This window comes from Leucoraja erinacea, chromosome 19 (genome assembly GCF_028641065.1).
Source record: "Leucoraja erinacea ecotype New England chromosome 19, Leri_hhj_1, whole genome shotgun sequence".
NCBI classification, from domain to species: domain Eukaryota; kingdom Metazoa; phylum Chordata; class Chondrichthyes; order Rajiformes; family Rajidae; genus Leucoraja; species Leucoraja erinaceus.
In genome coordinates this window covers 22538139-22565197 of record NC_073395.1, presented here as the reverse complement: position 1 = coordinate 22565197, position 27059 = coordinate 22538139, and the positions used below count along the sequence as shown (strand labels likewise).

Here is a 27059-nt window from a genome sequence, read left to right as displayed (position 1 = left end):
CTCCAGATTATGAAAAGGTTTCTTCCCAGCTGTTATCAGGCAACTGAATGGTCCTCTCATCAGCTAGAGGGCGATCCTGACCTCCAATCTACCTCATTGGAGACCTTTGAAGTCCAATTCAAGAAAGTTCAATGTTATATCTTTGCACTAAATGTTGTACCCTTTATCCTTTATCTTTAACTGTGCACAGCTTGATAGTATAGTCTTTTCTTTGATAGCATGTAAGCAAAATTTTTTCACTGTATCTCAGTACACGTGACAATAATAAATTAAACTATTTGGGCGGCACAGTGGTGCAGCGGTAGAGTTGCTGCCTTACAGCACCAGAGATCCGGGTTCGATCCTGACTATGGGTGCCGCCAGTATGGAGTTTGTACATTACCCCGTGACCAACCCAGTGACCTGTGTGGGTATTCTCTGAGTGCTCCGGTTTCTTCCCAAACTCCAAAGACGTACAGGTTTGTAAGCTAATTGGCTTGGTAAATTTGTAAATTGTCCCTAGCATGTGCTGGATAGTATTAGTGTGCTGGGATCACTGGTCTGTTTCCGTGCCTTATATCTAAACTAAACTATTTGGAGATCGATTAGGAAATTAATTTAGAGATGTACTGTCATGTGTGTGAAGTTTTTCCAATTGATTTCACTAACAATTACTAATGATTGAATTTTCTGTGAAAATACCACTGTAGTAAAAAGTTATGTATTATAAAAAAGTTAAATAAATGATTAAATTTAAAAAATGCGTAACTAAATGTTCTCTGTAATTGATGTCCCAACCTCCCTTTGTACCTTGGTTATCTTGATCGCTGATGGAGCTCCAGGAAATCCAGGGAGACAAGTTTTGAATGCACATATCTCGCTGAAGGAACCCCTTCCACATGCGTTGATTCCTGCAACCCTGAATTTATACGCGGTCCCTGGCAAGAGCTCTTGCTTTTTCAGCATGCTGTAGTCTGGGATGTTAGCACTTGCATCCTACAGCAAACAAAGTATTACATATTTAAAAATCAAGTTGAGTATAGAAGTTGGGAGGTCATGTTGCAGTTATACAAGACGTTGGTGAGGTCACATTTAGAATATTGTGTTCAGGTTTGGGCACCATGTCATGCGAAAAATGTTGCCAAGCTGGAAAGGGTGTAGAGGAGATTTACGATTTAGGAGGATGTTGCTAGGACTGGAGGGCCTGAGCTACAGGAGGAGGTTGAACAGACTAGAACACTCTTCCTTGGAGCACAGGAAGAAGAGAGGTGATCTAAGAGGTGTTCAACATCGTGAGAGGATTAGATTAGGTAAACGCACACTCTTGCCCAGAGTAGGTGAATCGAGAATCAGCGGACATAGGTTTAAGGTGAGGGGGAAAAGATTTCATAGGAACCTACGGGGTATTTTTGTTTTTTTACACAAAGGGTGGTGGGTTTATGAAACGAGCTGACGGAGGAGGTAGTTAAGCCAGGTACTATTGCAATGTTTACGAAACATTTAGGCAGGTACATGGATAGGACAAGTTTAGAGGGATGTGGCCCAAATGCAGGCATGTGGGGGTAGAGCAGATGGGACATGTTAGTTGATGTGGGCAAGTTGGGCTGAAGGGCCTGTTTCCACACTGTATGACTATAACTCTATATGTGGTTCCTGCCTTTGTAAAGAGATTAGAAGTTAAATAGAAGCATTAACTTATCTTGCAATGTTTTTGTAATAACAATTAGTCACAATAACAAACTTGGTTGAAACATCTACTTTGAGTTTAAGGCATTGCTGGGGCTTGATGACGTGCGGGCTTGTAGATTAGTTGGTCTCTGTAAATTGTCCCTAGTGCATAGCAAAATGTTTGGATGCGAAAGTGGAATCACATCATAGAACTAGTGTGAGCGGGTGATCGATGATCAGCATGGACTCGGTGGGCCGAAGGGCTACTTCCATGCTGTCTCTCTAAAACTAAAATTAAAGTTACAAAACAAAAAAGCCTGAAGCCATTGCAAAGTAAACAATGTTGGAAAGAAATGCAGTTGTACATACTTGTACATGAATCACAAAGTTAGCATGCAGCTGAAGCCAGTAATTAGGGAGACGCTGATCTTCAGTGAAGGATGAACTGGCAATAGCAGCAGTAGTACAAAAGATTCACCAGATTGAATCTTGGAACATTGGGGAGCTTTGAAAGAGATACAGCATGGAAACAGGCGCCTTGTCCCACTGAGTCCATGCCAACCATCAATCACCCGGTCACACTGGTTATAAGACCAATGACATTAGAGCAGAATTAGGCCATTTGGCCCATCGAGTGTACTCCGCCAGTCAGTCACAGCTGATCTATTTTTCCATCTCAACTATGCTATCCCACTTTCTCATCCTCCCCCTACACACTAGGGGCAATTTATAAGGGCCAATTAATCCGCAAGTGTTTGCATTGTGGCAGGAAATCGGTGTACACCCACACGGTCACTGGGAGAACATGCAAATTCCACACAGGCATCACCTGAAGTCAGGATCCAACCCGGGTTTCTGGTGTCGTGAGGCAGCAACTCTGCCAAAGTTGTCCTACGAGGTGTGATGACTAAAACATGCAGAATTCTTACAGGGCTTGACTGGGTAGATGCAAGGATGATGGTTCCCCTGCTGGTTGCCTGGAACCACAGGTCATAGGCAATATGTGTAAGAAAGAACTGCAGATGGTGGTTTAAACTGAAGATAGACACAAAAAGCTGGAGTAACTCAGTGGGACAGGTAACATCTCTGGGGAGAAGGTATGGGTCTCTCACCCCTCCCCCCGAGTTACTGCAGCTTTTTGCGTCTATCTTCGGTCATAGATAAGAGTCCATTTAATTGGAAATCTATGCCCAATCTCTGGAGAGAAGGAAGGGGTGACGTTTCGGGTCGAGACCCTTCTTCAGTCTCCAGACATGCTGCCTGTCCCGCTGAGTTACTCCGCTTTTTGTGTCTATCTTCAGTTTAGGGTTGTCAACTGTCCCGTATTAGCCGGGACATCCCATATATTGGGCTAAATTGGTTTGTCCCATATGGGACCGCCCTTGTCCCGTATTTGACTGCTACTACTCGAGTCGATGGGACCGTCGGGTCGAGCACCGCGTCCGGCCCCGCCTCACCCGTCCCGATGTAATGCAGCCCATGGAGTGCAGCAGCAGCACCTCTCCCTTGGCCCCGTCAGTTGACAGCCCGGCTAGCTGACCGACCTTTGTACCTTTGCTTACCGCCGATACCACCACCCCTCCTTCTCTGGACCGATTATTGGTTCACGAGTTGGGTGGGATGCCGAACTTTGCGCGTGACATCGCGTGGCCAAAACTCCTCAGCTGGCCCGCCGGCTGGGCTTTGTGTGCAGTCCAGCACCCGGGCCAACTCATAGTTCACCCAGCCATGGCCGAGTCGGTCAACAAATTGCCATCGGGAATTTGTCCCTTTGTCCCTTATTTGAGAGTGAGAAAGTTGGCAAACCTACTTCTGTTTAAACCAGCATCTGCAGTTACATCCTACACATTTTGACAAATGACCCTATGTGTGTAGGATTGGATTACTGTACGGGTGATCACAGGGCTGGTTTCCACACTAAACAGAACACTGCACTCTGCTCACCTCTCCTTGACTGCCCTCTGGTGGCAAGTGATAATGAGTTACCACCGAACTGATTCCTTTGATGATTCCTACATCGTACCAAGGATTGCCTTCTTTCTTTGGAGTCACCTTTTGAGGTGCACAAGAATTCTCTTGTTTCTGAAAAACACGAATACCTGCTTTAGCACAAAAGACAAAGTAACTGTGTAAATGAAACAAAAACAGATGCAGACACGTCACTTAATTTACTTTTAAGAGCTTAGAATGTAAAACCAGAAGATAGCTGCAAGATCTTACAATTTTTAAGTGTGCCTCTCAAGCAAGAATTAGATGATAGCATCCTCGCAGCTGAAGTGACTGCATTATAAAAATATACTTAAATATCAAGTAAGTGCATTTGATTTATAGTGGCGGTATATGATCTATTGACTCGGGTGACCTAATAAATCGGTAAAACTGTAGCCAAGTTAGTAATAGTAACTATTTACCCCATTTGCTACTGGATTACTATTAGAGACTTCATTTGGTGACACAGCTGCCGTACTGGAGGATGATGGAAGTGAACAGGCAGGACCTAGAAATAAAAGACCTACAAATTTATTTCCTGTATGCTAGATGTTAATCAGTCATCTGTTGAATTAATGATTTTATCGACACGTGTAGAAACATGTAAAGTGGTGCATCCATCAATACAACGGAACACACTGAGACATTCAATATATATCCATTACGAAGGCAACAGATTTGACAACAGTGTTCATGCCACACTAAATGCAAAATTAATACAAACTGGAAAGCATCGATTACATTTCTGTAAATATTGCCTGAAAAAAAAAAATCTCAAGATTTTAAAATAAATTCCTCATCTTGGATATTTCATTGTATTTGTAATAAATACAACTAAACTGCAGATAAAAAGCACATCTGAAAACATTTGAAATATCCTTCTGCATTAATGTTGTAGTTAGGTATTGGAATGTTATAATCTTTGTTTAAATTTATACGAATACCAACACTGAATCACACCGAGATGTACAGGATGAATTAATAATTGGAATCCAATAGATTTAAAAGGCGTCTCCTGTTTGGGTTGGGAAACACAAGCAATAATATTATAATCGGCATTTCTCTTGCACCAACAACACAAGTTTAACTTGGGGAATATATACATTTTAATAGGACAACCGACATAGAAAGTAAGATGTGCAAGAGCACCTTGAAAGTACACAGCACTTTGGTTTTGCATCAGGTATAACTCCAGTCATTTTTTAAAACTGCCTAACAACTGTTTCCAGACACAGAAGGCTACCAGGCTGCACATGTTCATCAAAGTCTATCTATATTGCACTCGCTGCAATGCACATCTTCCTTGCTTTAACCACACTTTATGCAGCTGTACATGCTGGCATTACAAGCAAATAACACATAATACTTAAGATGGTTGGACGTACTTGAAGTGGTGGATTGATGAGCAGCCACAGTACCAGTAACCTGCGGTTGCAGACTGCCTTGTAAGCTCGTCTCTGTAGGATTCAACATTACTGCTTGAGTTGTACTCGGTTGCACTGGAGGCTGCACTGGACCCTCGTCTGGTGCTGGTTTCTCTGGGTTCTGGGGCACAAGCTGCTGGCAATGTTGCAAATGCTGAGTGGAGTCCACGCTCGCTTCTGAAGCAGCAGCGTCCATTGGAGGCTTTACATTACTGCATTCTAAAATAATAAAACAGGCACTTCTGAAAAGAGTAATCATTCTGGAATATTAAAAAAGTTATGTCAAAAGAGATATGGTGTGACTGACAAGTATATTACTGTGAAATTAAACAATGAACCATATTAGTAGTATATACAAAATAAGAACGATGCACTTTGGAGATGATAAAAGACACAATTAGGGGCGGCAGTGGTGCAGCAGTGGAGTTGATGCCTTACAGTGCAAGGCACCCGGGTTTGATCCTGACTACGGATGCTGTCTGTACAGAGTTTGTATGTTCTCCCTGTGACTGTAGTGGTTTTCCAAAATAATATCTACTATATGACCAAGTGGGTTTTCTCCGGGTGTTCCAGTTTTCTCCCATACTCCAAAGACATACAGGTTTGTATGATAATTGGCTTCAGTAAAATTGTCTCTAGTGTGCAGGATAGTGTTAAGTGTACAGGGTGATCATGGGTGGGTGCAGACTCGGTGGGCCGAAGGGCCTGTTTTCGTGCTCTCTCTCTCTCTCTAAAGTCTAAATCATACGAGAGGATGATTGCAAGCATACGACATTAGATTAGGTAATTTTAAAAATCATATATTAAAGAATTAATGACTTTAGATCATCAAAACAATTACTTTAGGTTATTATCAGCTAAAAGGGTCCCAACCCAAAACGTCACCTATCTATATTCTACAGGGATGCTGCCTGACCCGCTGAGCTACTTCAGCACTTTTTGTCTTGCTTATTAGAGATGATCAGCTTTGTGCAGGTCTTGTATTGCAAATTTGAGCGAGATTTTTCTTGAGGAAGTGACAAAGATGAATGACAAGGGTTGAACAGTTGATGAAGTTGATGTGAATTTTAATACAATCCCTCGTGGTTGGCTGATCCCGATTATTAATGTGACATGGAATACACAGACATTTGGTAGAGTAGATTAAAAGTTGGTTTGACCATAGAAGACACGAGGCTAACGGAGGAATGGTATTCCAACTGGAGGTCTCGTGGATAGTGAGGAAGATTGTCGTAGATACAGAAGGAAATAAATAAGTTTGAAATATGGGAATAACAGATGGAGTTCCTTTACGTCCAAATCTATCAAACCAAAAGCATACAATTTAAACTTAGACTTTACCTTTGGTGACACTTGAAAAAAAACACACCTCTCTATCAGAGAATGACACCTGCTAGCTTATATTGCTGCGAGGATTCTTTCAATGATTAGAAAAATACCGGCATATTTTTTTTGAGTAGAATTACTGAGTATTTCCCAAACATGGTTTTTTATTTTTAAAAAGCGGAAATTCTCACCTGTAGCTTTGGGTAATACGGACACTGGAACTTCTCCAGCAGTCATTTTGTGTTGGATGTTGTCCTCTGGGTTTGTTTCTGCAACAAAAGGCTCAGTTGCTGTGGCATGGGGTTGCTGTTCTAGGTTTTGGCTCAATGCTTCTGGCGGTTTATCACTCTCCACTTTCTCGGGAGGATCGTGGGAGGCCTCCGACTGCTCAGGAGACTGGGTCTCGGCCACCTGCGGGATTGCTGCATTGTCAAAGTCCTTAATTGTCTGTTCAGGTGAAGGATGGCTCTCTACACTTGCTGGATCCTGGGCAGTTTCTGCAGTATGTTCCAAATGTGACGTGCTTGAATCTGACAAAGTGGAACTGCTGCTGGAAGTAACTTCCGATCCCGTTGAAATGGCCTGATCGTTGGAAAGCGAGAAGTTAAGAATAAAAAACGTGCCTAATAGTCATCAGTTTCTAGTTTTTAGAAATACACAAAATGTTGGAGTAAATGCTGGGGCAGCACGGTGGCGCAACGGTAGAGTTGCAGCCTTACAGCACCACAGACCTGGGTTCGATCCGGACTACGGGTGCTGTTTGTACGGAGTTTGTGTTCTCCCTATGACCGCGTGGGTTTCCTCCGGGTGCTCCACTTTCCTCCCACACACCAAAGATGTACACGTTTGTAGGTTAATTTGCTTCGGTAAGTTGTAAAAATTGTCTCTAGTGTCTAGGATAGTGTTAATGTACAGGGTGATGGCCCAATGGGCCACAGGGCCTGTTCTCACGATGTATCTCTAAAGTCTAAGGTATAAGTGTAAAGTTTAAACTCAGTGGGTCAGGCAGCGTCTCTGGAGAAAATGGAGGATAGAGACGTTTTGGGTTAAGAGCCTTCGGGTATGGACCCAAAACATCACATGCATACCCCCCCCCCCCCCCCCCCCCCCCCCCGCAGGAATGCTGCCTGACCTGCTGTGTTACTCCAGCATTTTGTATCTATCCTTGTTATAAACCAGCATCTGCAGTTCCATTTTATTAAGTTCCAAGTTATAGATGCACAGACAAACCAATTTATGTGAATACATTTTATTTTGCAAGGAATTATATAATGCTTAAAAAAAATGAGGAGCCAGGAGAGATTGAATCAGGAAGCATCACACACACACGTGTGTGTGTGTGTGTGTGTGTGATGTGGAGTGTGATTGTAACTGTCAGTCAATGACAATTTCTTTCAGATGTTCTCCTGCCCGAATTAGGCCATTCAAACCAAAATGTTGCCTATCCAATCCAGGTCCTCCAGAGATGCTACCTATCCCGCTGAGTTACTCCAGCACTTTGTGTTCTATGCACGATTCCAACATCTATATTTTTATTTATGAATTTCTCTATTAGTCACGGCAGCTACGTGGCTGGTGAGACCTAGGGTATTGATGACAGAGGAATATGGTAGTGGCAATGTCATTGAAGATAATTACACCTTTATGACTTACTCGTTATAAATGGCATAGAACACAAAGTGCTGGAGTAACTCAGCGGGTCAGGCAGGATCTCTGGAGAACATGGATAAGTGGCATTTCGGGTCGGGAACTTTCTTTAGACCCTGAAGAAGGGTCCCAAACCAAAATGTTGCCTATCCAATGCACTTCCTCCAGAGATGTTACCTTTCCTGCTGAATTAATCCAGCACTGTGTTCTATGCACGATTCCATCATCTACTGTTCCATGTCTCTTTGATTAGCAAGTGTGAGGAGTTATGGAAAGAAGGCAGGAGAATGGGGCTGAGAGGGAAATATAGACCAGCCTTGATTGAATGGCAGAGTAGACTTGATGGGTCAAATAGCCTAATTCTATTCCTATAACTTACTTGTTATAAATGGCCATTGTTTAACATTTAGATAATATTTATGTTACATCCTACTTATCAGCACACGCCTGAATATTCTTGGGTTTTGCTATGCACACAATAGTTTTATGCAGTAATATCCCTGTAAAGAGCGTTGGTAAATGAAATTACAAATCATAGATTAGCCTATAATTTCAAGCAGAATCGCAGGTTCCCCAAATATCCTTTTATATGTTGAACTTAAGAAACACAGTTAAAAGAACAAAAGAACTGCACCAAAGCCAAATCACTTTCCTTACCTGCAGTGAAGGGCCTGGAGTCGGTGTGGACTGTGTAACAGTGGTTACTGCTCCAGCGTGCGCTGCTGATACTGTGGTTGCTGTGTTTGTTGTTCCTGCAGTCGCTGTTTCTCCGTGAACACTTTCCGGTAACCCGTTGTTATTTGTCTCTGGTGGCTGAACTGTGATAAACAAATTCCAACAGTGAAAAAAATAACTTGGGAATAACAAGGAGGATATCAGGTTAAATATCCTAGACATGCATTCATCATTATAGTTATGTTTACACATAGAATCCTACAGCCAGGAAACAGGCCCTCCGACCCATCTTGCCCACACGGATCAAGTTGCCCCATTATGCTAGTCCCACTTGCCATGTTTGACCCATATCCCTCTAAATCTTTCCTGTCCATTTACCCGTCTAAATGTATTTTAAATGTTGTTATAATGCCTGCCTCACCCATCTCATCTGGCAGCTCATTCCATATACCTACCACCCTCTGTGTGAAAAAGTTGTTCCTCAGATTCCCATTAAATCTTTTCCCTCTCATCCTAAACCTATTTTAAGGCCAAGAGAACTGGGGGAAATCCAGGTAAATTTTATTTAAACATCTTCCATGGTCAGGAGAACCCAATTAAGTGGAAATTTTAGATGCAGAAGAAATGTCACTGATTTATTCCAATTGCTTTCTTATAGGAAGGCCCCATATCTCCATTTCAAATGCTTACTACATTTCTATTAACACCCAACTAGCACACAAGTTCTTTAAAACCCCACTCCTCTCCAATCACACCCTCTCCCCGTCTACCTTTTTAAAAAATGTCCTACGGCTAAACTCTTGGCCAGGTTTTTGGTTACTTCTAATATTTCTAAAATTACATTCCCATGAAAATCCTTGACATAGCTTTCAATACAGGCCCACCACCAATTTTCCGGCAACTGATGGTCCGGTGCCTCCTTTTATCCAAGGGTCCCTCAGAAAATATGCACATAGGCTGGGCAAGGCGGCCGATCTCAACCTCATCGGGACTTCTGTGGCCTGATCGCTGGGTCGAATTTGCCCCCTGCGGCCGGGGCTCAGGCTTTGTCAGAGCCAGCAGAACTGTTCCCTTAGGCGATGTCTATGGCCGATATTGCAGGCTGGTATCTTGGTGCATCAGTGGCCTAGGCAGACCGTTCTGCTACCATCGGACTCCTCTCGGAAGCCATGACCTCTGTTGGTCCATTAAATGGATAATCCTGAAAGACACTGCAATCAAGGGTACCGGAATATCGGTGGCGGACCTCTATCGGTGGTGCTCTGTAAATGTAAGTTATTTTGCCGTCGACTGTGTACTGAGCAACTGGGAAAATGTTGTATTCTAAGGCAAAATAGATTGCGATATCTTTCACCTGACAATAAACTAAGCACCAAATATAGTGTAAAAAAACCGAGGAAAAAAACTGTACCATTGACATCTCACATGACTGATGCACCATTTCTATTTGGTATATTGCGAATTATACATGCTTCCCTGCAGGAAAATACAATCAAATACAGTTTCAAAAATAATCGGGAATAATAGTTGCAGCCTTTCAGTTCCAGTGACCCAGGTTCAATACTGATTTGCAGTGCTGTCCGTGAAGTCTACATATTCTCCTTGTATCTGCACGTTCACCCAAACGTGTCAAAGACGTGCGGGTTGGTAGGTTAATTGGCTACTGTTTATTGACCCTGGTGTGTAGAAGAGTGGGAGAATCTGTGAAAGGATGGATGGGAACATGCAGAAAATAAGTTACCGAGGGTAAAAAACAAAACCAGTGGAGAAATAGGATTGCTTTGTGAGCCAGCGTACACTCAATGAGACAAGATGACTTTCTTTTATGTTGCAGGGAAAGCTGCCTGGTATATCAATGAGCAGCACAAGTAGTCTAGCTCCAAGTGGACAAGAAACAAGAAGCTACTGCCTATTAATTACCTTTGCTTCAGCACGTAGAAGTATTTTAGCAGTTTCACTTGATGTTAATTAATAAATATCCCTCCTTCGAACGGAACAATTAATTGCACTTGACTGCTACTAACTTAACTCACTTTGATTCAGAGATATGTTTGCTGTGCTGGAGGTAGCTGTATTCGTGGTGTTCGTCTCGGTGGTTTCGTGGGCTGGCTCTTCTGCCGCTTGATGTATTTGTTGCTCTGATGTTTGCATGCTATTCTCTGAAACATTCTCTGCAGCTGCGGGCTGTTCCACAACGACTGGCACCTGACTATCACTGGCATGTGTAACCAAGCCAGTTACACAAGGGGAAACGGCTTCTGATATCACAAACATGGGCTGTCAAACACAAAATACATGCAGCAATAAAATCTTTACTTCGATATAAATGAGATTTGCTTAAATATCAAGGAATAATTCTACAACACAAGAATTAAAATAACCTATAAGATTATCTAAACATTAAAATGTAAGAACTTTAAATTCATAATTTATAATTATTTTCAGCGGTGCTTTTGATTTAGAGATACAGCAGGGAAACAGACCCTTCGGCCCACCGAGTCCGTGCCGACCAGCAATCCCGCACACTTACACCATCCTATACACAGTGGGGACAATTTACAATTATACCGAGCCAATTAACCTACAAACCTGTACATCTTTGGAGTGTGGGAAGAAACCAGAGATCCTGGAGAAAACCCACGCAGGTCATGTCAAAAACATCCCAAGAAGTTATAAACAGGCCACATGCAGAAAATATAGGAAGAAAGGAAGCTAGGCAGATTAGGAAGGAAATTCCAGAGTGTATATACAGGGTAGATAAAACCCTAAATGTTACAAGAGGGGGAGGGGAGAGTTAACGGTCTCAAATTATGGGGGGGGGTTAACACATTGTTTGTTCCTGAAGATGTAGGAATAATGGAGGAACTGATGTTAAGAAAAATGATTCTGAATCAATCTGCTGGCCAGCTAGGAATCAATGAAGTTGTATCACCAGTTTGCAATTATATTGGAAAATAGATTAAAATAATACATATAATGAAGAGTCTGGAGATAAGCATTGCAATAGGTCACAACCTGGGTTTTAAGGAAAATCTTAAAGTGAAGAAGCAAAAGGATTTATGGAGGATTTTTAGTTTAGTTTAATTTAATTTTACAGGTACAGTATGGAAACAGGCCCTTCAGCCCACCAAGTCCATGCAGATCATTTTTCATCTGTTCACACTAGTTCTGTTATCTCATCCACACTCAGGGCAATTTATTAACCTGCAGACCCCACACTTCTGTGGGATGTGGGAGGAAACTGGAGCACCCAGAAGAAACCCATGTGGTAACAGAGAATGTACAAATTCCATGCAGACAGCACCCGAGGTAGGAATCAAACCCGGGTCTCTGGCACTGAGGTAGCAGCTCTAGCAGCTGCGCCACGGTGCCACTCAGATATTCCAGATCAGGCACCCAAGCAGAAGGCACAGCCACCCAAAGAGACGTGGAAGAAGAGATTTCTCAAGGCCAGCGAGGGCAATGAAACGTTTGTGTGTGTGTGGTGGTAGTTTGGAGATTGAAGGAAGCAGAAGATAGAAGGTAGGGATGTGGGCTGATTCTGAATAAAACATAAATTACAAATAATTAGCAAAAAACACAGGAAAACAACAGATAAAGCAGATCAATTACCTCGGTATTAACTACAGCAGGACTCGAGACAATTCCTGTTGTAGCCATTAATGTTACCGGTGCCACAGCCAAGGGGTCAATTGCTGTACCAATGGCCTGGGTACCCAGTGTCGCTACTCTCGTCAGAGCAGTGGCTGGTGATGTGAAAACAGAGGAGGCACGACTAGGCACTGATGAGGCAAGACTAGATACTGCAGCTTGGGCTGTAGATACTGTGGCAGTCACTGTGCCTAACGAAGTAACACCTGCAAAGAAATACATTAAATACATTCAATCAATAAGCTGTCCACAGCAATTAATAACAAAATCTTAAAATACAGAATCTCTCAAACTCTGGACCCGTTAGACTTCTTTCATAAGCTCATAACACATAGAAGCAGAATTGGGCTATTCGGTTCATCGAGTCAGCTCCAGCATTTGATCATAAGCATTTGATCTATTTTCCCTCTATTTGTAATCAAATATAGGAGGCCACAGATTTTTACGATGCATTTCTACTATAAATACAGCAGAAGTAGGTGCACAGCTTTATATGTTGACAAGGGTTATTGTTTAAAGTATTCGGTACAACTAATCATACCCGGGGCATCTGTGATAGGAGCAGAATTAGGCCATTCAGCCCATCAAGTCTACTCCTCCATTCAATCGTGGCTGATCTATCTTTCCCTCTCAACCCAATTCTCCTGCCTTCTCCCCGTAACCCCTGACACCCATACTAGTGTGATATCAGTGAAAATGTAGTCACTTAGAAGAGTAGGACATCCATGTAACTGCATCCTTAATTGTAAAAACAAATAAATTATATTAAATAAGGTACCTGTGGTTCCTTTCACTAGCAATGTTGTGACCGCAGGCTTGGTTGAAGACACAGTGACAGGTGTAACTAGTCTGACTCCACTAACTGTTACTGGAGATCCACCAACAGTTCGTAGGATGGTACCAGCTGTTCCAGGCGTCTTCAGAACAACCTAGGAAATTTGTATTTTTATTAAAAAAATGTATTTCATTTAGAGGAGACAAATGTCAACGGCCTAGTCCATATCTACTTCACATCCCAAAAACGATCTTAACAAGATGGTGATGAGCCTTTTCCTTGAATCTCTGCTATCCGGTAAAAGTTCTCCCAGTGTTCTCAGGTACTAAGTTCCAAGATTGGAACTAAAAGTGAGAGCATTTAATTTAGAGATACAGCATGATTAAATGCTCCTTGGCCCACCAAGTCCACGCCACCATCGATCACCCGCTCACACTAGTTCTACTATCCCAGTTTCACATCCTACACACTAGTGGCAATTTACAGAACCTGCACATATTTGGGATATGGGAGGAAACGGCGGAACCCGGAGGAAACCCACGCAGTCACAGGGAGAACATGCAAACTCTGCGCAGCCAGCACCTGTAGTCAGGATCGAACTCAGGTATCTGGTGCAGTGAGGCAACAGCTCTACCAGCTGCGCCACTGCTATGCCAATTTAAGCCTATATTAACGATGATCAAAATATGATCATTTGAGCAGGCAAAACAAGTGGACAGCATTTAGGACCCTAGTCGAAGGATATCCTCCTATAAAATAATCGCTGATGCTGTAGTGAAGCACTTTCAGACAACAATGTCGGGAACAGTCCGAGATATTAACAAACTAAACTAATCAACGGAGAAAACTGAACAGACTAAAAATGGAACAGCACGTAAACACAGCTTCAGGATAGGCAGTACCTGCGTCATAGCAGGATGCCCTGTGGTAAATTTTGGCATGGCTGTAATGATCTTTGCCGGTGTTCCTGTTCCCGATGTGACAACTTTTGTTGTAATTATCGTTATTGGAGATTTCATACCAGCAGATGCACTCACACCTGGAAATAAATGTATACATACATCACTGTTTAGGAATTGTAAATTACAAGACATTTAAAAAAAAATACCTGCACTATTTACTGGTTTGCAATTGCATGATTTTTCCCTTCAGATCACCAGCTACCGTGTGCTAACTTTTTCAAAAGAAAAATTGAGCACAAAAAGTCTTCATCGTTCAAATATCTCGAATGATTTAACTAGAAATCTGTCAGCAAGTGACAATTCATTTTACAACATTGTCACATATGTAAAATATCTGGTTTCTCACGCTTTTGCCTTACTTGAAAAGCTTGTTTAGCAGAGAGAAATTGATAGTAAAGAATCTTAAGCAGGATCCCAACCCAAAAAGTCATCTGTCTGTCTATTCCCTCCACATATGCTGCCTGACGCACAGAGTTCCTCCAGCACTGTATTTTTCCACAGCAATTATGCACTCTTATGTTTCTTTTTTTTTCTCCTTATTTTCTTTATTGTAACTCAATTGATGTGGAAATTGGAAGCACTACAACACACCATGAGGTGAAGAAGGCATATTGAATACTTGCAATCGTTAGCCAGGGCATAGGACATTAGAACAAGGAGGTCAAGGTATAACTTCACTGTTTGAACAGCAACCCTAATTACCTGGACATATACTTGAAGAGCTTTGACATGCTGGGCTGCAGAGATAAGTACTGAAAGCCAGGAATAGGTGAGGTACTTTAAAAAAAAAAAAAAAAAAACTAGACATGATAGACCAAATGGCCTCTTCCTGGCTCATAGGCTTATTACGATTGACAATTGCACAAACACTCCAATACCTGCAACGTTAGGCTGGGCCATCAATGCTGAAACTGGGATGGTTTTCATGATGGTACTTGCTCCAGTTTTGCTGCCAGTTGGTGAGACGCCGCCAAGACCCAGGATAGTTTGCTTCATACCTATTGCACCAGCTTGTGAGGTCGTAATTATGGTTGTCGGTTTACCGTCGGCTGCCGTTACCAGTCTCACTATTGTCCCCGGAGGAAAAGGGCCCTTGGCCTTCAAATTTGCCAGAAACAACAAAATGTAAGCAGAAGTCTCAAATTCACATCACAGAATCACATCATTTTCACACCAAGAACCCCCCAACACATTGGTTGGCTACTGTCACTAAAAATTAAAATGAATATTAATCATGGAGAGAGAACAGCGGTTTTCCCCATCAATTAAGCACTGCGTAAGCCGTGGTTTACTAACAGGTTAGTTCAAGAGTATCAGTGTATACAGCTTCGGGAGATGAATTGGCACAAGAAGAAACAGAATAGAGTAAATCAGTGGTTGGGATGTTGAAAGAGTGGTTAGACAAGTGATCATATGATTACAAAGACAATGGTAGTCAAAGCCATTGGCACCAAGTGTGGGAATGAAGACAGAAGACTAAGGAATATAATTAGAGAACATTCCCCTTGATCAAAGTATCAGAGTCCACAACAAACCATGTCTCAACTTGCTGGTTCAGGCACAGCTGACCTGCACCTTTTTCTGCAGCAGCCAAAGTTGCATTGCAGTTTGATGCCATTGCAGTACCAAGCAGCCTGTCTAAACACGTAAGTCTGTATTACATCTATTTGATCCATTTTAGATAAAATCCAATTGCATTGCACATAGAAGCATTCAGCTTTTTCTAATATTTCTAAAAATATTTCGAATTTTATTTCTTAAATAGAGAAAAGCTGACAAGAAAGTGAAATAGTACCAAGCAACAAGCTACTAAAATGTTGAATTATGAAAAATACATAAATAATGTTCTTGCTTTTAGACCGAGATTGTAAAGGAACATAGGTGTCAGAAACCACCTAAAAGCCACAAAGCAATCATAGTCTATAACAATATTATAATTTTTGATAGATGATAAATATAATGGAAAATGATGACAGCAATTTACAATGGTACATGCTGAAACAAAAGTGCAACCATAAATCATACTGAATTGATATCCTTGTAATATTTTAATAATAGATCCATAATTTTTCCTCAATGCTATTGCTCGCAATGCCAAACATTGTAAAGCCTTGGTTTTGATGGGTTATTTTAAATGAGCCATTTATCCATTAAGAACGTATTATGTGTTTGTCTGCTAAAATAAAACAATTACTTCAAGACCATGATAACAAAAAAAATAACATTACTGACCTGAATGAATTGGGCTAAGGACCCAGCTGTGGCCTGGCCAGTGATTGCACCACTTTGTACAGGAGCTGTCTGGACGAGAGTCATCATCTTCCCCAAATTGGAGATCTACAAAGGGAGGGGGAGGGGGAGGTGGAGGGAAATCAATTCAATACCCTTCAAACAATTTAACAAAACTATTTCCGAACTGTAAAATAGCATGAACTTTTGTCCCCCATTTGTTTGAGGCTGCCAACAGCAAGTTGCACAATGATGCCTTTGAACCAGGAAATAACTTGTGCCGCTTCACAGAGGGCAGAGAAAAGATGGGGAGAATAAAGGCATGTACAATGCCATGGAGGCTGGAAGGGTAGATATTGAGCAAGAGACTGGTGGAAAGACTGATTAAATTTAATGAAGGATTTTTAGAATCCCGACCTCGGGTATTGTCTGTGTAGAGTTTGCATGTTCTCTCAGCGACCATGTGGGTATCCTCCAGGTACTTTAGTTTCTTCCCACATCCCTGTGATGTTGCGGCTGGTTAATTGGTTGCTATAAATTACCCACTGCCACAAGGCTTCTATGAGCCCAGAATATTGGAGGAACAAAACTGTTCCAGTAACATACCCTGATAGCACAGCCAAGAGATTTTGGTATTTTGGGCACCTTAAAAATGTGAGTTCGAAAGTAAAGTTCCTGCACCCATGGACCATAAGGACTCCAACATTCTGGTACTGGTGTGTAGGAAGGAACTGCAGATGTTGGATTTATACTGAAGATAGACACAAAGTGCTGGAGTAACTCAGTGGGTCAGGCAACAGCTTTGGAGAAAATGGATAGATTACGGTTCGGGTCAGCAAGTTTCAGTCAGAAAGACTTCCTCTCTAGAGGACCTGAAAAGTGCCACCCATCTCAGTGCAATCCACAGCTGAAGTCATCAATGACATTCTCAAAGAGACTTTTACGTTTTCACTGCAAAGAAAAACCTTCTCATTCACTGTTTGGTTCCACTCCAGGAGTGCAAAACAGAAACGCCTGTTGAAGTGTGGTCAAGGTCTGGAAATAAACAAATTGAGCCCCCCCCCGAACCACTTCTGCAAGTTTGCCACCAACACTGCACTACAGTTTTGGCAGATGCACACGAATCAAAAAACATCCTTTTTCCTAGGAAATTTGAGTGTGTCCCCTAGCACGCAACTCAGGAACAGAGTTTCTGGTCCACAGAGTTAGATATTCAACTTGGACATCTATGTGCAAAACCAACATTCAGGGGCAGCAGCTTATAAGAAACCCTTTCTATTGCAATCTACATAAAACAACTGCATTTCAAAATTATTATGCTGTCATTAAAACTTCTCTGGTATGTTCTAAAGTTGCTATGAATAGTGCAAGTCAAGACTGTTCTTTCTTCCTACATCAAATTACAATTCCATTTTAACAACATGCAATAAATCAAAAACCCTCATGCTATGATAAGAAGACACCTTGAGGTTTAGCAGAACATTAGCACAAGCCTGAAACGCAAAGCTATTAGGAATTAGGAATTGTTAATTACCAGGGAACCTCCACTGCCAACTTGAATCGGGCTTTTGACAAGCGTGAAGGTTTTGGTGACACCTCCCACAACAGTGGTGACAACTTGAGCCTGTTGGGCTACTGTCAGGGCTCCAGATTTATGTACAGTTATAATAGGACGGGACAAAGCAGAACTTTGTGGGCCAGATGATGTCGCTACTTGTGCAGCTGCAGTCTTCAGCATAGTTGTGGCCGGTGTATTTACCTGCAAAGTATAAAAAAGTTTCACATTCATTAGTAAATACGTGATTTGTCTTCTTAGAAAGCTACCAACAGGTGGATAACACATCTTTGTTTTTTGAATATCAATAGAAAAATCATTTTTTTTCCTTAATTTCAACAAGAACCATAACTCCTGTACATTGTCTATATCATAATAATGAAAGATAAAGAGCATGGAAACAGACACTTCAGCCCAACTTGCCCACGCCGACAAACATGTCCCATCTACACCTGCCTGCGTTTGGCCCATTTCCCTCTTAACTTATCCTATCCATGTACTGTCTAAATGTTTGTTAAACGTTGCGATAGTCCCAGCCTCAACTACCTCCTCCGGCAGCTTGTTCCATTCACCCACCATCCTTAGTGTAAAAAAGTTACCCTTCAGGTTTCTATTGAATCTTTCCCCCCTCATCTTAAACCTATATCACAATGGCTAATTTGTGTTTTGTAGCTAACTGTTAAATTTAAAATAATTATTTTTACTCATTGACTGTGTTTTATAGATGTATTCAGATATAAATACTTCTGAAGGCTATACTTGGTTTAAAAAGAGGTTCAATCCCAAAATACAATATTTCCCTGCTGATGAAGAAAACAGCAAAACTCAGGTCAGACTTCATTCACAAGCAGCAGCGTGATACAAGTGGACTGAGGATGATCCTGACTGGGACGTGTACTTCTCAGTCACATTCTAGTATAACAATGCACACTGCGAGTCCTTGCCAACAATGCCCACAATCCAAAGGTGAAGGAAGAACAACTGAATGCTGAATAACACAGACATTTCCTTTGAAGAAACCAGTAAATAGAATACAAAACACAGACTCACATTTACTACAGTGGGAACAGCGTTAGTAGTGCTCTGAGCAGGGACAACTAGACGGACTCCAGTGGGCAAGGAAGATACTGCAGCTTTGACCGTCTGCACAGCTTGTTGGGAAACTGTAACCAGGTGAGTGGTTGCTGAAGACATTCCAGACAGCTGGGCGGAAGGGACTTGCACTGCAGTTACTCTGCCTTAATAGAACACACAAAACAGAAATATTCAATATGCAGTACTGGCTAAAGAAAGCACTGAATCACAATCTGAACATTTGGAGTATTCCTCAAAATGATATGCTGATTAGGAATGCTCTAACAGTAAAATTAAGGAAGAGAAAGTATAGTTGGAGGATCGGAGGTGGTTCATATGGACTATTAACACCAGCAAGCATCAGGTCAAATGAATGGCCTATAAACTATGTTTCTATAGAAAACTGCTTGGCCTCGGGCTAATAGAAACGTACCCGCAATCTTAATTCAGTTAAAAATTACTTCCGTTTATATCCAAATTACATCTGAGTTAATAAACTGAAAATTAAGGGAAAATGGGCCACTTTTAAACATAATTATCATTGTTACATTAACATCCATTTTTGTTCAGAGAAAGTTCATAAGTTCTAGAAGCAAAATTAGAATAGAATATGTTTATTGTCATTGCACAAAACTGAGCAACGAAATTCCATTTACTTCTCCTCCGTTAAAAGAAATACAACACAACACCAATGCACATATGTACAGTTAATAGTAGAATATAAATACATTTTTAAAAGAGATTAAAAGAATTTAGCAGTATTCCTCGAAGTTACTTCTAAAGAAAGCAGAATCACTATCTGGAGTTGGAGCTATTTTATCAAAATGGTAGAGGAATGCTTTTTAGTCTAACAGTGCGAAAGCCTAGCAGAGACCGGAATCGCCTCCCGGACTATTAGCAGAGTGAAAAGGTGGTTGGCAGGGTGGGATGTGTCCTTCTTGATATTTATGGCCCTGCGCAAGCATCGGGCCTTGTATATGTCATCCAAGGAGGGCAGGTTAGCGTTTGTAATGCGCTGCGCAGTTTTTATAATTCCCTGCAGCGCCATTTGGCCCATTAAGTCTATTCTGCTATTCAATCATGACTGATCGATATTTCTTTCTCAACCCCATTTTCCTGCCTTCTACCAATACCCCAATCAAGAATTTACAAATCTCCGCCTTAAAAATATGCATTGACTTGGCCTCCAAAGCCATCTTTATAGGCAGGTACGGGATACTGAGTTGGATGATCAGCCATGATCATATTGAATGGCGGTGCAGGCTCGAAGGGCCGAATGGCCTACTCCTGCACCTAATTTCAATGTTTCTATCTGTGGCAATGCATTCCAATAATTTCAAAGTTGAAATAATTTCAAAGTTGAAATTATCCAATTGTTCATGTAATCAGAAAATGTTTTTATACCATTATAATTTAAATCAACATTTTATTTGAATTAAGAGTAGGTTAATATAACCAAATAATTAATTGATAAATGTAGAAGCAAAGAACTGCAGATACTGGGTAATACACAAAAGGAGACAAAGCGCTGGAGTAACTCAGCAGGTCAGCCAGCATTAGTCTGAAGAAGGGTTCCAACCCGAAACGTCACCTATCCATGTTCTCCAAGATGCTGCCTGATCTGCAGAGTTACTCCAACATTTTGTACCCATTGTAAGATAAATATTTGACTGACAATCAACAGTTAAGTTATTATGTGCTTAAAGAAGGACATACATACTTACTCCCATAATCTATGGTTCCTCTTTTCCGGAGGAATTATTATAAAGTATGCACAATACAGAAATAGGCCATTCCGACAATTGGATCCATGTTAGCTTTTATGATCCACAATAGCCTTCCCCAATGTACTGTATCCATCTCCATTAACATGCATTTTCCTTTTGTCCTCATGTGTCTATCTCGTTTCCTCATAAATACAGCAAGCTTTGTCATATTGTTAATCAAGTTCTCCTGAATTCCTATTTGAATTTGTTGGTGACCATCTTCCCTCTCCTAGTTCTGATTTTCCATCTTCGCAATAGAAGATGGCACGGGAGTGTGGCAATTCTTTGGGTTCTCTTCCCAGTGAATGATCTACTACCATCAAATACAATCACTCTACTCTTAAATCTCTTATCTATCTGTAAATATAGACAATGGTGAGAACTACATTATGCACTATGTATCTTCCCTCTACCTATTGTACGGGTTGTATTAATGTATTCTATATCTAATCTGTTTTGCATGCAAAACAAAGCTTTGTACTGTACCTCGGTACACGGTGACAATAAACCTGAAGCCTAAACCTATTAGCAAACTTCATATAATCCTAAAGATCTCTCCAGCTATCCATTAAGGATCGACTGACAAAAACAAAACGGTTCCCTTTTCACTCTTTAATAAACAAGGATTGCTATAAAATAAATCTTTTCCATATCTCAAGATAATAAAATCAAAATCTGACACTGTTCAAGATACAGGTTTTTACTCAAATAAAAGTATCATGTAGATTGAATACACAAGTGATTCCAACACTACCGATTTCCATCAAGGTTAACTAAGCATATGCAGTGGCTAGAGCCGCAAATGCTACAGATACAGGCTCACAAGCACAAGACCGGATAATTAATTTGTTTACAACTACAGTCTGGCTATTCTGTATTGCAGAAGGGAGTTTTGGCTAATTGCATTAAATAGGGATAGGAAAAGTAGTAAAATCAAGCCACGATTGTGCACTTCATGATGGTGATTTACAGAGCTATGCTGGTGAAGGATTAACTGCCTGTCCGTAAATACTTGTCTCAATTAATTGTAATCTGGATACAATCCAAAAAGAGTAAAATTACGGCCAAATTATAGTTTAAATGCCATTAAATGAAAGGTTCTCAAGAAAAGGGGCGGCACAGTGGTAGTGTTGATGCCTCACTGGCCAAAGACCAGCGCCAACTGCTGGCTGGATGGAGTTTGTATGTTCTCCCTGTGACTGCGTAAGTTTTCTCCTGGTGTTCCGGTTTTCCTCCCATGTCCTAAAGACTTGTTAGGTTAATTGGCTTCTGTAAAGTGTAAATTGTCCCTAGTGTGGAAAGTGCTAGTGTACGGGGGATTGCTGGTCGCACCAAAGGGCCTGTTTCCACCCTGTAGCTCTAAAGTCTAAAGTAAAGCAACAAGCGATTATACCTTGTCTAAAAGGAAGAAATATTCTTATAATTAATGGAACCTCTTTATTTGTAAACATAATTTTTAATAAATGTTCTGCCATATAAACAGCACATGTCACAGGAAGCCAGGCATTTTAATAACAAAACAGAATGATTGTTACAAAAAACTGCTGTCTTACTTGTCATTCCAGGAATCAGCATACCAGTGGAAGGTGCTACTTTAGATACTGGCTGCGGTGTGATTGGAGAAGCAGGCGTAGGAGATATAGGGCTGCAGGGAATCTTCTGTGGCAGTGAGGTGTTGCTTAGTGACGGCGATGCCATGGCGGTGGTGGCAGTCGCTGGTGGCATGTCATACTTCTGCAGCTGAAGGAGGTAGGCATCGGCTGTTGGGACAGCACCCCAACACACTTCGAGGGAATTTGTACTGGCTCGAACCAACTGCACGCGGGAAGGAGCGGGAGGCTTTTCTAAAGACAAAGAAAACCATTTCAATTAAATGTAGGAAAACTATATTGGATATTAGAATTTGGTATATCAGCATCTGTACTTGGTTTTTATTACATTACAATATTTCCTTTTTATCCCTTTTCTGCTTGAACACGATTCTCTTAAAGCATCCACTTCCATACATCATTAGCAAAGAAAATTTACAAGTAAAACTAAAGTGCTCCGTTACAAGTGAGCAAGCTATTTTAGATCCAGTATTGTTTAAGGAGAAAGGTTTGGTAGTTAAAGAACATTTAGGAAACACTGATCACAATATGGAGTATTATATAATGATTAGGTTCAATCTGAAATCTGAGCATTAAATCTGAATAAAGCAAATTCACCATGACATGAGAAAGAGTGGCACTCTTAGGGCGGCACAGCGGCGCAGCAGTAGAGTTGCTGCTTTATTGCGCTGGAGACCCAGGTTCATAGAAACATAGAAATTAGGTGCAGGAGTAGGCCATTCGGCCCTTCGAGCCTGCACCGCCATTCAATATGATCATGGCTGATCATCCAACTCAGTATTCCGTACCTGCCTTCTCTCCATACCTCCTGATCCCCTTAGCCACAAGTTTGATCCTTATGTATCTGTGCTGAATTTTGTACGTTCTCCCTATGGCCTTGATGGGTTTTCTCCGGGTGCTCCAGTTTCTTCCCACACTCCAAAAGATGTACAGGTATGTAGGTTAATTGGCTTCGGTAAAAATTGTAAATTGACCCTAGTGTGTAGGATAGTGCTAGTGTACAGGAATAGTGCCAGTGTATGGGGTGGTCACTGGTTGGCGCGGACTCAGTGGGCTGAAGGGCCTGTTTCACGCTGTTCCTCTAAAGTTAGATTTACCATGGTAGATTGAGAAACATTAAAAGGGATGGCAAAAAAATAGCAATGGCTAACACTTAAAGAATGGATAGGCAAATAAACTCAACAGGTAAAGTGGACCAATCATGGCAATCAAGTTAAAGATAGAATCGGATTAAAGGAAATAAATGTAATTTTGACAAAATATGCAGCAAACAGCAAAATTGGAAACACCAGTATTCAGCAAAGTTGGACAAAAGCATCAGTAAAGAGAAAAAAGGTAGAATATGAGTGTCTGTGACATTATAAAATAGTGCAAGGACCCAAGAACATAATCTTTCTGAATAGCAGAGCGGGCATGAGGGTTGCACAGCCTACTTCCGTTTTTCACTATATCCCAAATTGTTTAGAAATTTAATGTTTTTTGTTGAGGTTTGGACTCTCGCACAATGTTCAACTTCCACCACGTTAAATTTCAGCTTCTTGTTGTTACATTTACTGACATGAAGAGAGCTCAAACGGCTGCACTAGATGAAACACAACAACCGTACATAAGAAAATCCATTCAAAAGAAGTGTGGTCGCATGACTCAATGCAGCATCCATTGGTTCTGAATGCTTCCAGGATGAGTTTACTTCCACTGTCAATTCACCATGTCCTGTCCATGTGCTCAACATTTTATTCATTCATTTCCTGATATTAATCGTGTTATTTATTTCCCCATTATTAGTTAATCTCCTCCCACTCTCAGTCATTTCAAATATATTAACCACAAAACAATCCTTATTCCTTAAACATAAACTTGGTCTAAAGGACTATACACCACCCACCAGTTTCCAAATACCAAAGGTCTTTGCAGCAGACTTGATTGTTCCAAGCCTTCCGGTAGCCATCTCTACCACTCCAAATATAAAGACGAGAGTGAATAGCGACAGCACAGTGGCCAGCTCTAGCCCTTGGAACATTGTCCTCCAATGTGTCCAAAATGACAGGTGTCCAGGCATGACCATCTGTTAGAAATAAAGCACAAACTTCATCCATTCCAACATAGTATTTTTTTTGATACAAAGTATAAACAACAAAGCAAATATCGTGAAATTCTGATATAATTCAATTTATTGAAATAAGACAACAAATTAAACTAGATCATAATGTAGTTCTAAATTACTTTTCAGTGTTTCTCCCATTATATGTATTTTCAACACAAGACACTTCATTTTTTTTATTTTTTTTAAAGAGTGTATTTTTTTCCATTCCTAAATAAACTGGCCACTAAATTCAACCATGTAGTAACTGCGTGTACGAGAACACCATGCATTATAGAATGCACATTGTGCCCTAGCAATTCTGATTAAAAAGCATATTAGTAATGTCAATCAGGTAACTCTTTATTCCATTAAGTTACACCATGGGAAATAGTTATGAATTTTAAATTATTGCGCCTAAAATAAATGTTGTTTATTCAACAAATAATTGGTTTCCAGATTGAATGTTTGAAGTAGCCAAAAATGTACAAAATGTGAAAGATTCAAAACTTAATAAATAGCCCCTCTATAAAATGACAACACATTTCATACTTGATATTTAATTGGTTTAATTGATATTAGGCCAATTTCCCGTAAAATATGAAAATATTTTGCATATGTTATGATGCTATAATCGACCAGGTTACAAACTAAACGATTTATAAACTGATATACAGTGGCTTGCAAAAGTTTTCATACCCCTTGAACTTTTCCACATTTTGTCACGTTACAACCACAAACGTAAATGTATTTTATTGGGATTTTATGTGATAGACCAACACAAAGTGGCGCATAATTGTGAAGTGGAAGGAAAAAGATACATGGTTTTCAAATTTTTTTATAAATAAAAAACTGAAAAGTGTGGCGTGGAAAAGTATTCAGCCCCCGAGTCAATACTTTGTAGAACCACCTTTCGCTGCAATTACAGCTGCAAGTCTTTTGGGGTATGTCTCTACCAGCTTTGCACATCTAGAGACTGAAATTTTTGCCCATTCTTTTTTGCAAAATAGCTCAAGCTCAGTCAGATTGGATGGAGAGCGTAGTCTTGCCAGAGATTCTCAATTGGATTTAGGTCTGGACTTTGACTGGGCCATTCTAACACATGAATATGCTTTGATCTAAACCATTCCATTGTAGCTCTGGCTGTATGTTTAGGGTCGTTGTCCTGCTGGAAGGTGAACCTCCGCCCCAGTCTCAAGTCTTTTGCAGACTAACAGGTTTTCTTCCAAGATTGCCCTGTATTTGGCTCCATCCATCTTCCCATCAACTCTGACCAGCTTCCCTGTCCCTGCTGAAGAAAAGCACCCCCACAGCATGATGCTGCCACCACCAGGTTTCACAGTGGGGATGGTGTGTTCAGGGTGATGTGCAGTGTTAGTTTTCCGCCACACATAGCGTTTTGCATTTAGGCCAAAAACTTCAATTTTGGTCTCATCTGACCAGAGCACCTTCCTCCATATGTTTGCTGTGTCCCCCACATGGCTTGTGGCAAACTGCAAATGGGACTTCTTATGGATTTTTTTCAACAATGGCTTTCTTCTTGCCACTCTTCCATAAAGGCCCAATTTGTGGAGTGCATGTCTAATAGTTGTCCTGTGGACAGATTCTCCCACCTGAGCTGTGGATCTCTGCAGCTCCTCCAGAGTCACCATGGGCCTCTTGGCTACTTCTCTGATCAATCCTCTCCTTGCCCGGCCTGTCAGTTTAGGTGGACGGCCATGTCTTGGTAGGTTTGCAGTTGTGCCATACTCTTTCCATTTTCGTATGATGGATTGAACAGTGCTCCTTGAGATGTTCAAAGCTTGGGATATTTTTTTATAACCTAACCCTGCTTTAAACTTCTCCACAACTTTATCCCTGACCTGTATGATGTGTTCCTTGGGCTTCATGATGCTGTTTGTTCACTAATGTTCTCTAACAAACCTCTGAGGCCTTCACAGAACAGCTGTATTTATACTGAGATTAGATTACACACAAGTGGACTCTATTTACTAACTAGGTGACTTCTGAAGGCAATTGGTTGCACTGGATTTTATTTAGGTGTATCAGAGTAAAGGGGGCTGAATACTTTTCCACGCCACACTTTTCAGTTTTTTATGTGTAAAAAAATTTGAAAACCATGTATCATTTTCCTTCCACTTCACAATTATGCGCCACTTTGTGTTGGTCTATCACATAAAATCCCAATAAAATACATTTACGTTTGTGGTTGTAACGTGACAAAATGTGGAAAAATTCAAGGGGTATGAATACTTTTGCAAGCCACTGTAAACACGAGAATAAAGTTGATTTCTACTGATTGAATATTTCATATCACAGGTCTGCAATTGGTGAAGTCCACCAGACCTATAAAGTCAACAGAAGTTCAATTGAATAAAATAAATATCCCCAGTCAAGGGTCAATAAAAATAATTAAATAAAAAAATAATTAAGACAATCAATATTAAGTAAATTAATCACGGATAATATTTTCCTCAAAAATGCATTCCTTATTATTTGAACTTACGAGCAAGCAAGCAAATAATTTGAACTGAAGCAAAAAAAAATTTTTTTTTTAAACTGCAAATGCTGAAAACGCAGGAAGAATTCAACGGGTCATGCAGCACCCATGGTGAGAGGGAAAAAAAAGCCAACATTGTCACTGACCCA

General features: G+C 40.8%; 1 protein-coding gene across 1 annotated transcript in view; it reads right to left on the bottom strand.

Moving 5' to 3' along the window:
- The window catches only part of LOC129706372 (host cell factor 2-like), a 46527-nt gene that overhangs the window by 4464 nt on the left and 15004 nt on the right, over nt 1-27059 (bottom strand). The window contains exons 7-22 of the mRNA XM_055650645.1: nt 24216-24395; nt 22274-22564; nt 18931-19118; nt 17860-18084; nt 16329-16433; nt 14975-15194; nt 14037-14173; nt 13138-13288; nt 12321-12565; nt 10742-10985; nt 8691-8851; nt 6578-6968; nt 5022-5279; nt 4059-4144; nt 3592-3729; nt 790-975 (exon numbers count right to left, since the gene is read on the bottom strand). Coding sequence (XP_055506620.1) covers nt 790-975; nt 3592-3729; nt 4059-4144; nt 5022-5279; nt 6578-6968; nt 8691-8851; nt 10742-10985; nt 12321-12565; nt 13138-13288; nt 14037-14173; nt 14975-15194; nt 16329-16433; nt 17860-18084; nt 18931-19118; nt 22274-22564; nt 24216-24395 — 3206 coding nt within the window. The remainder of the gene's footprint in view (nt 1-789; nt 976-3591; nt 3730-4058; nt 4145-5021; nt 5280-6577; nt 6969-8690; nt 8852-10741; nt 10986-12320; nt 12566-13137; nt 13289-14036; nt 14174-14974; nt 15195-16328; nt 16434-17859; nt 18085-18930; nt 19119-22273; nt 22565-24215; nt 24396-27059) is intronic.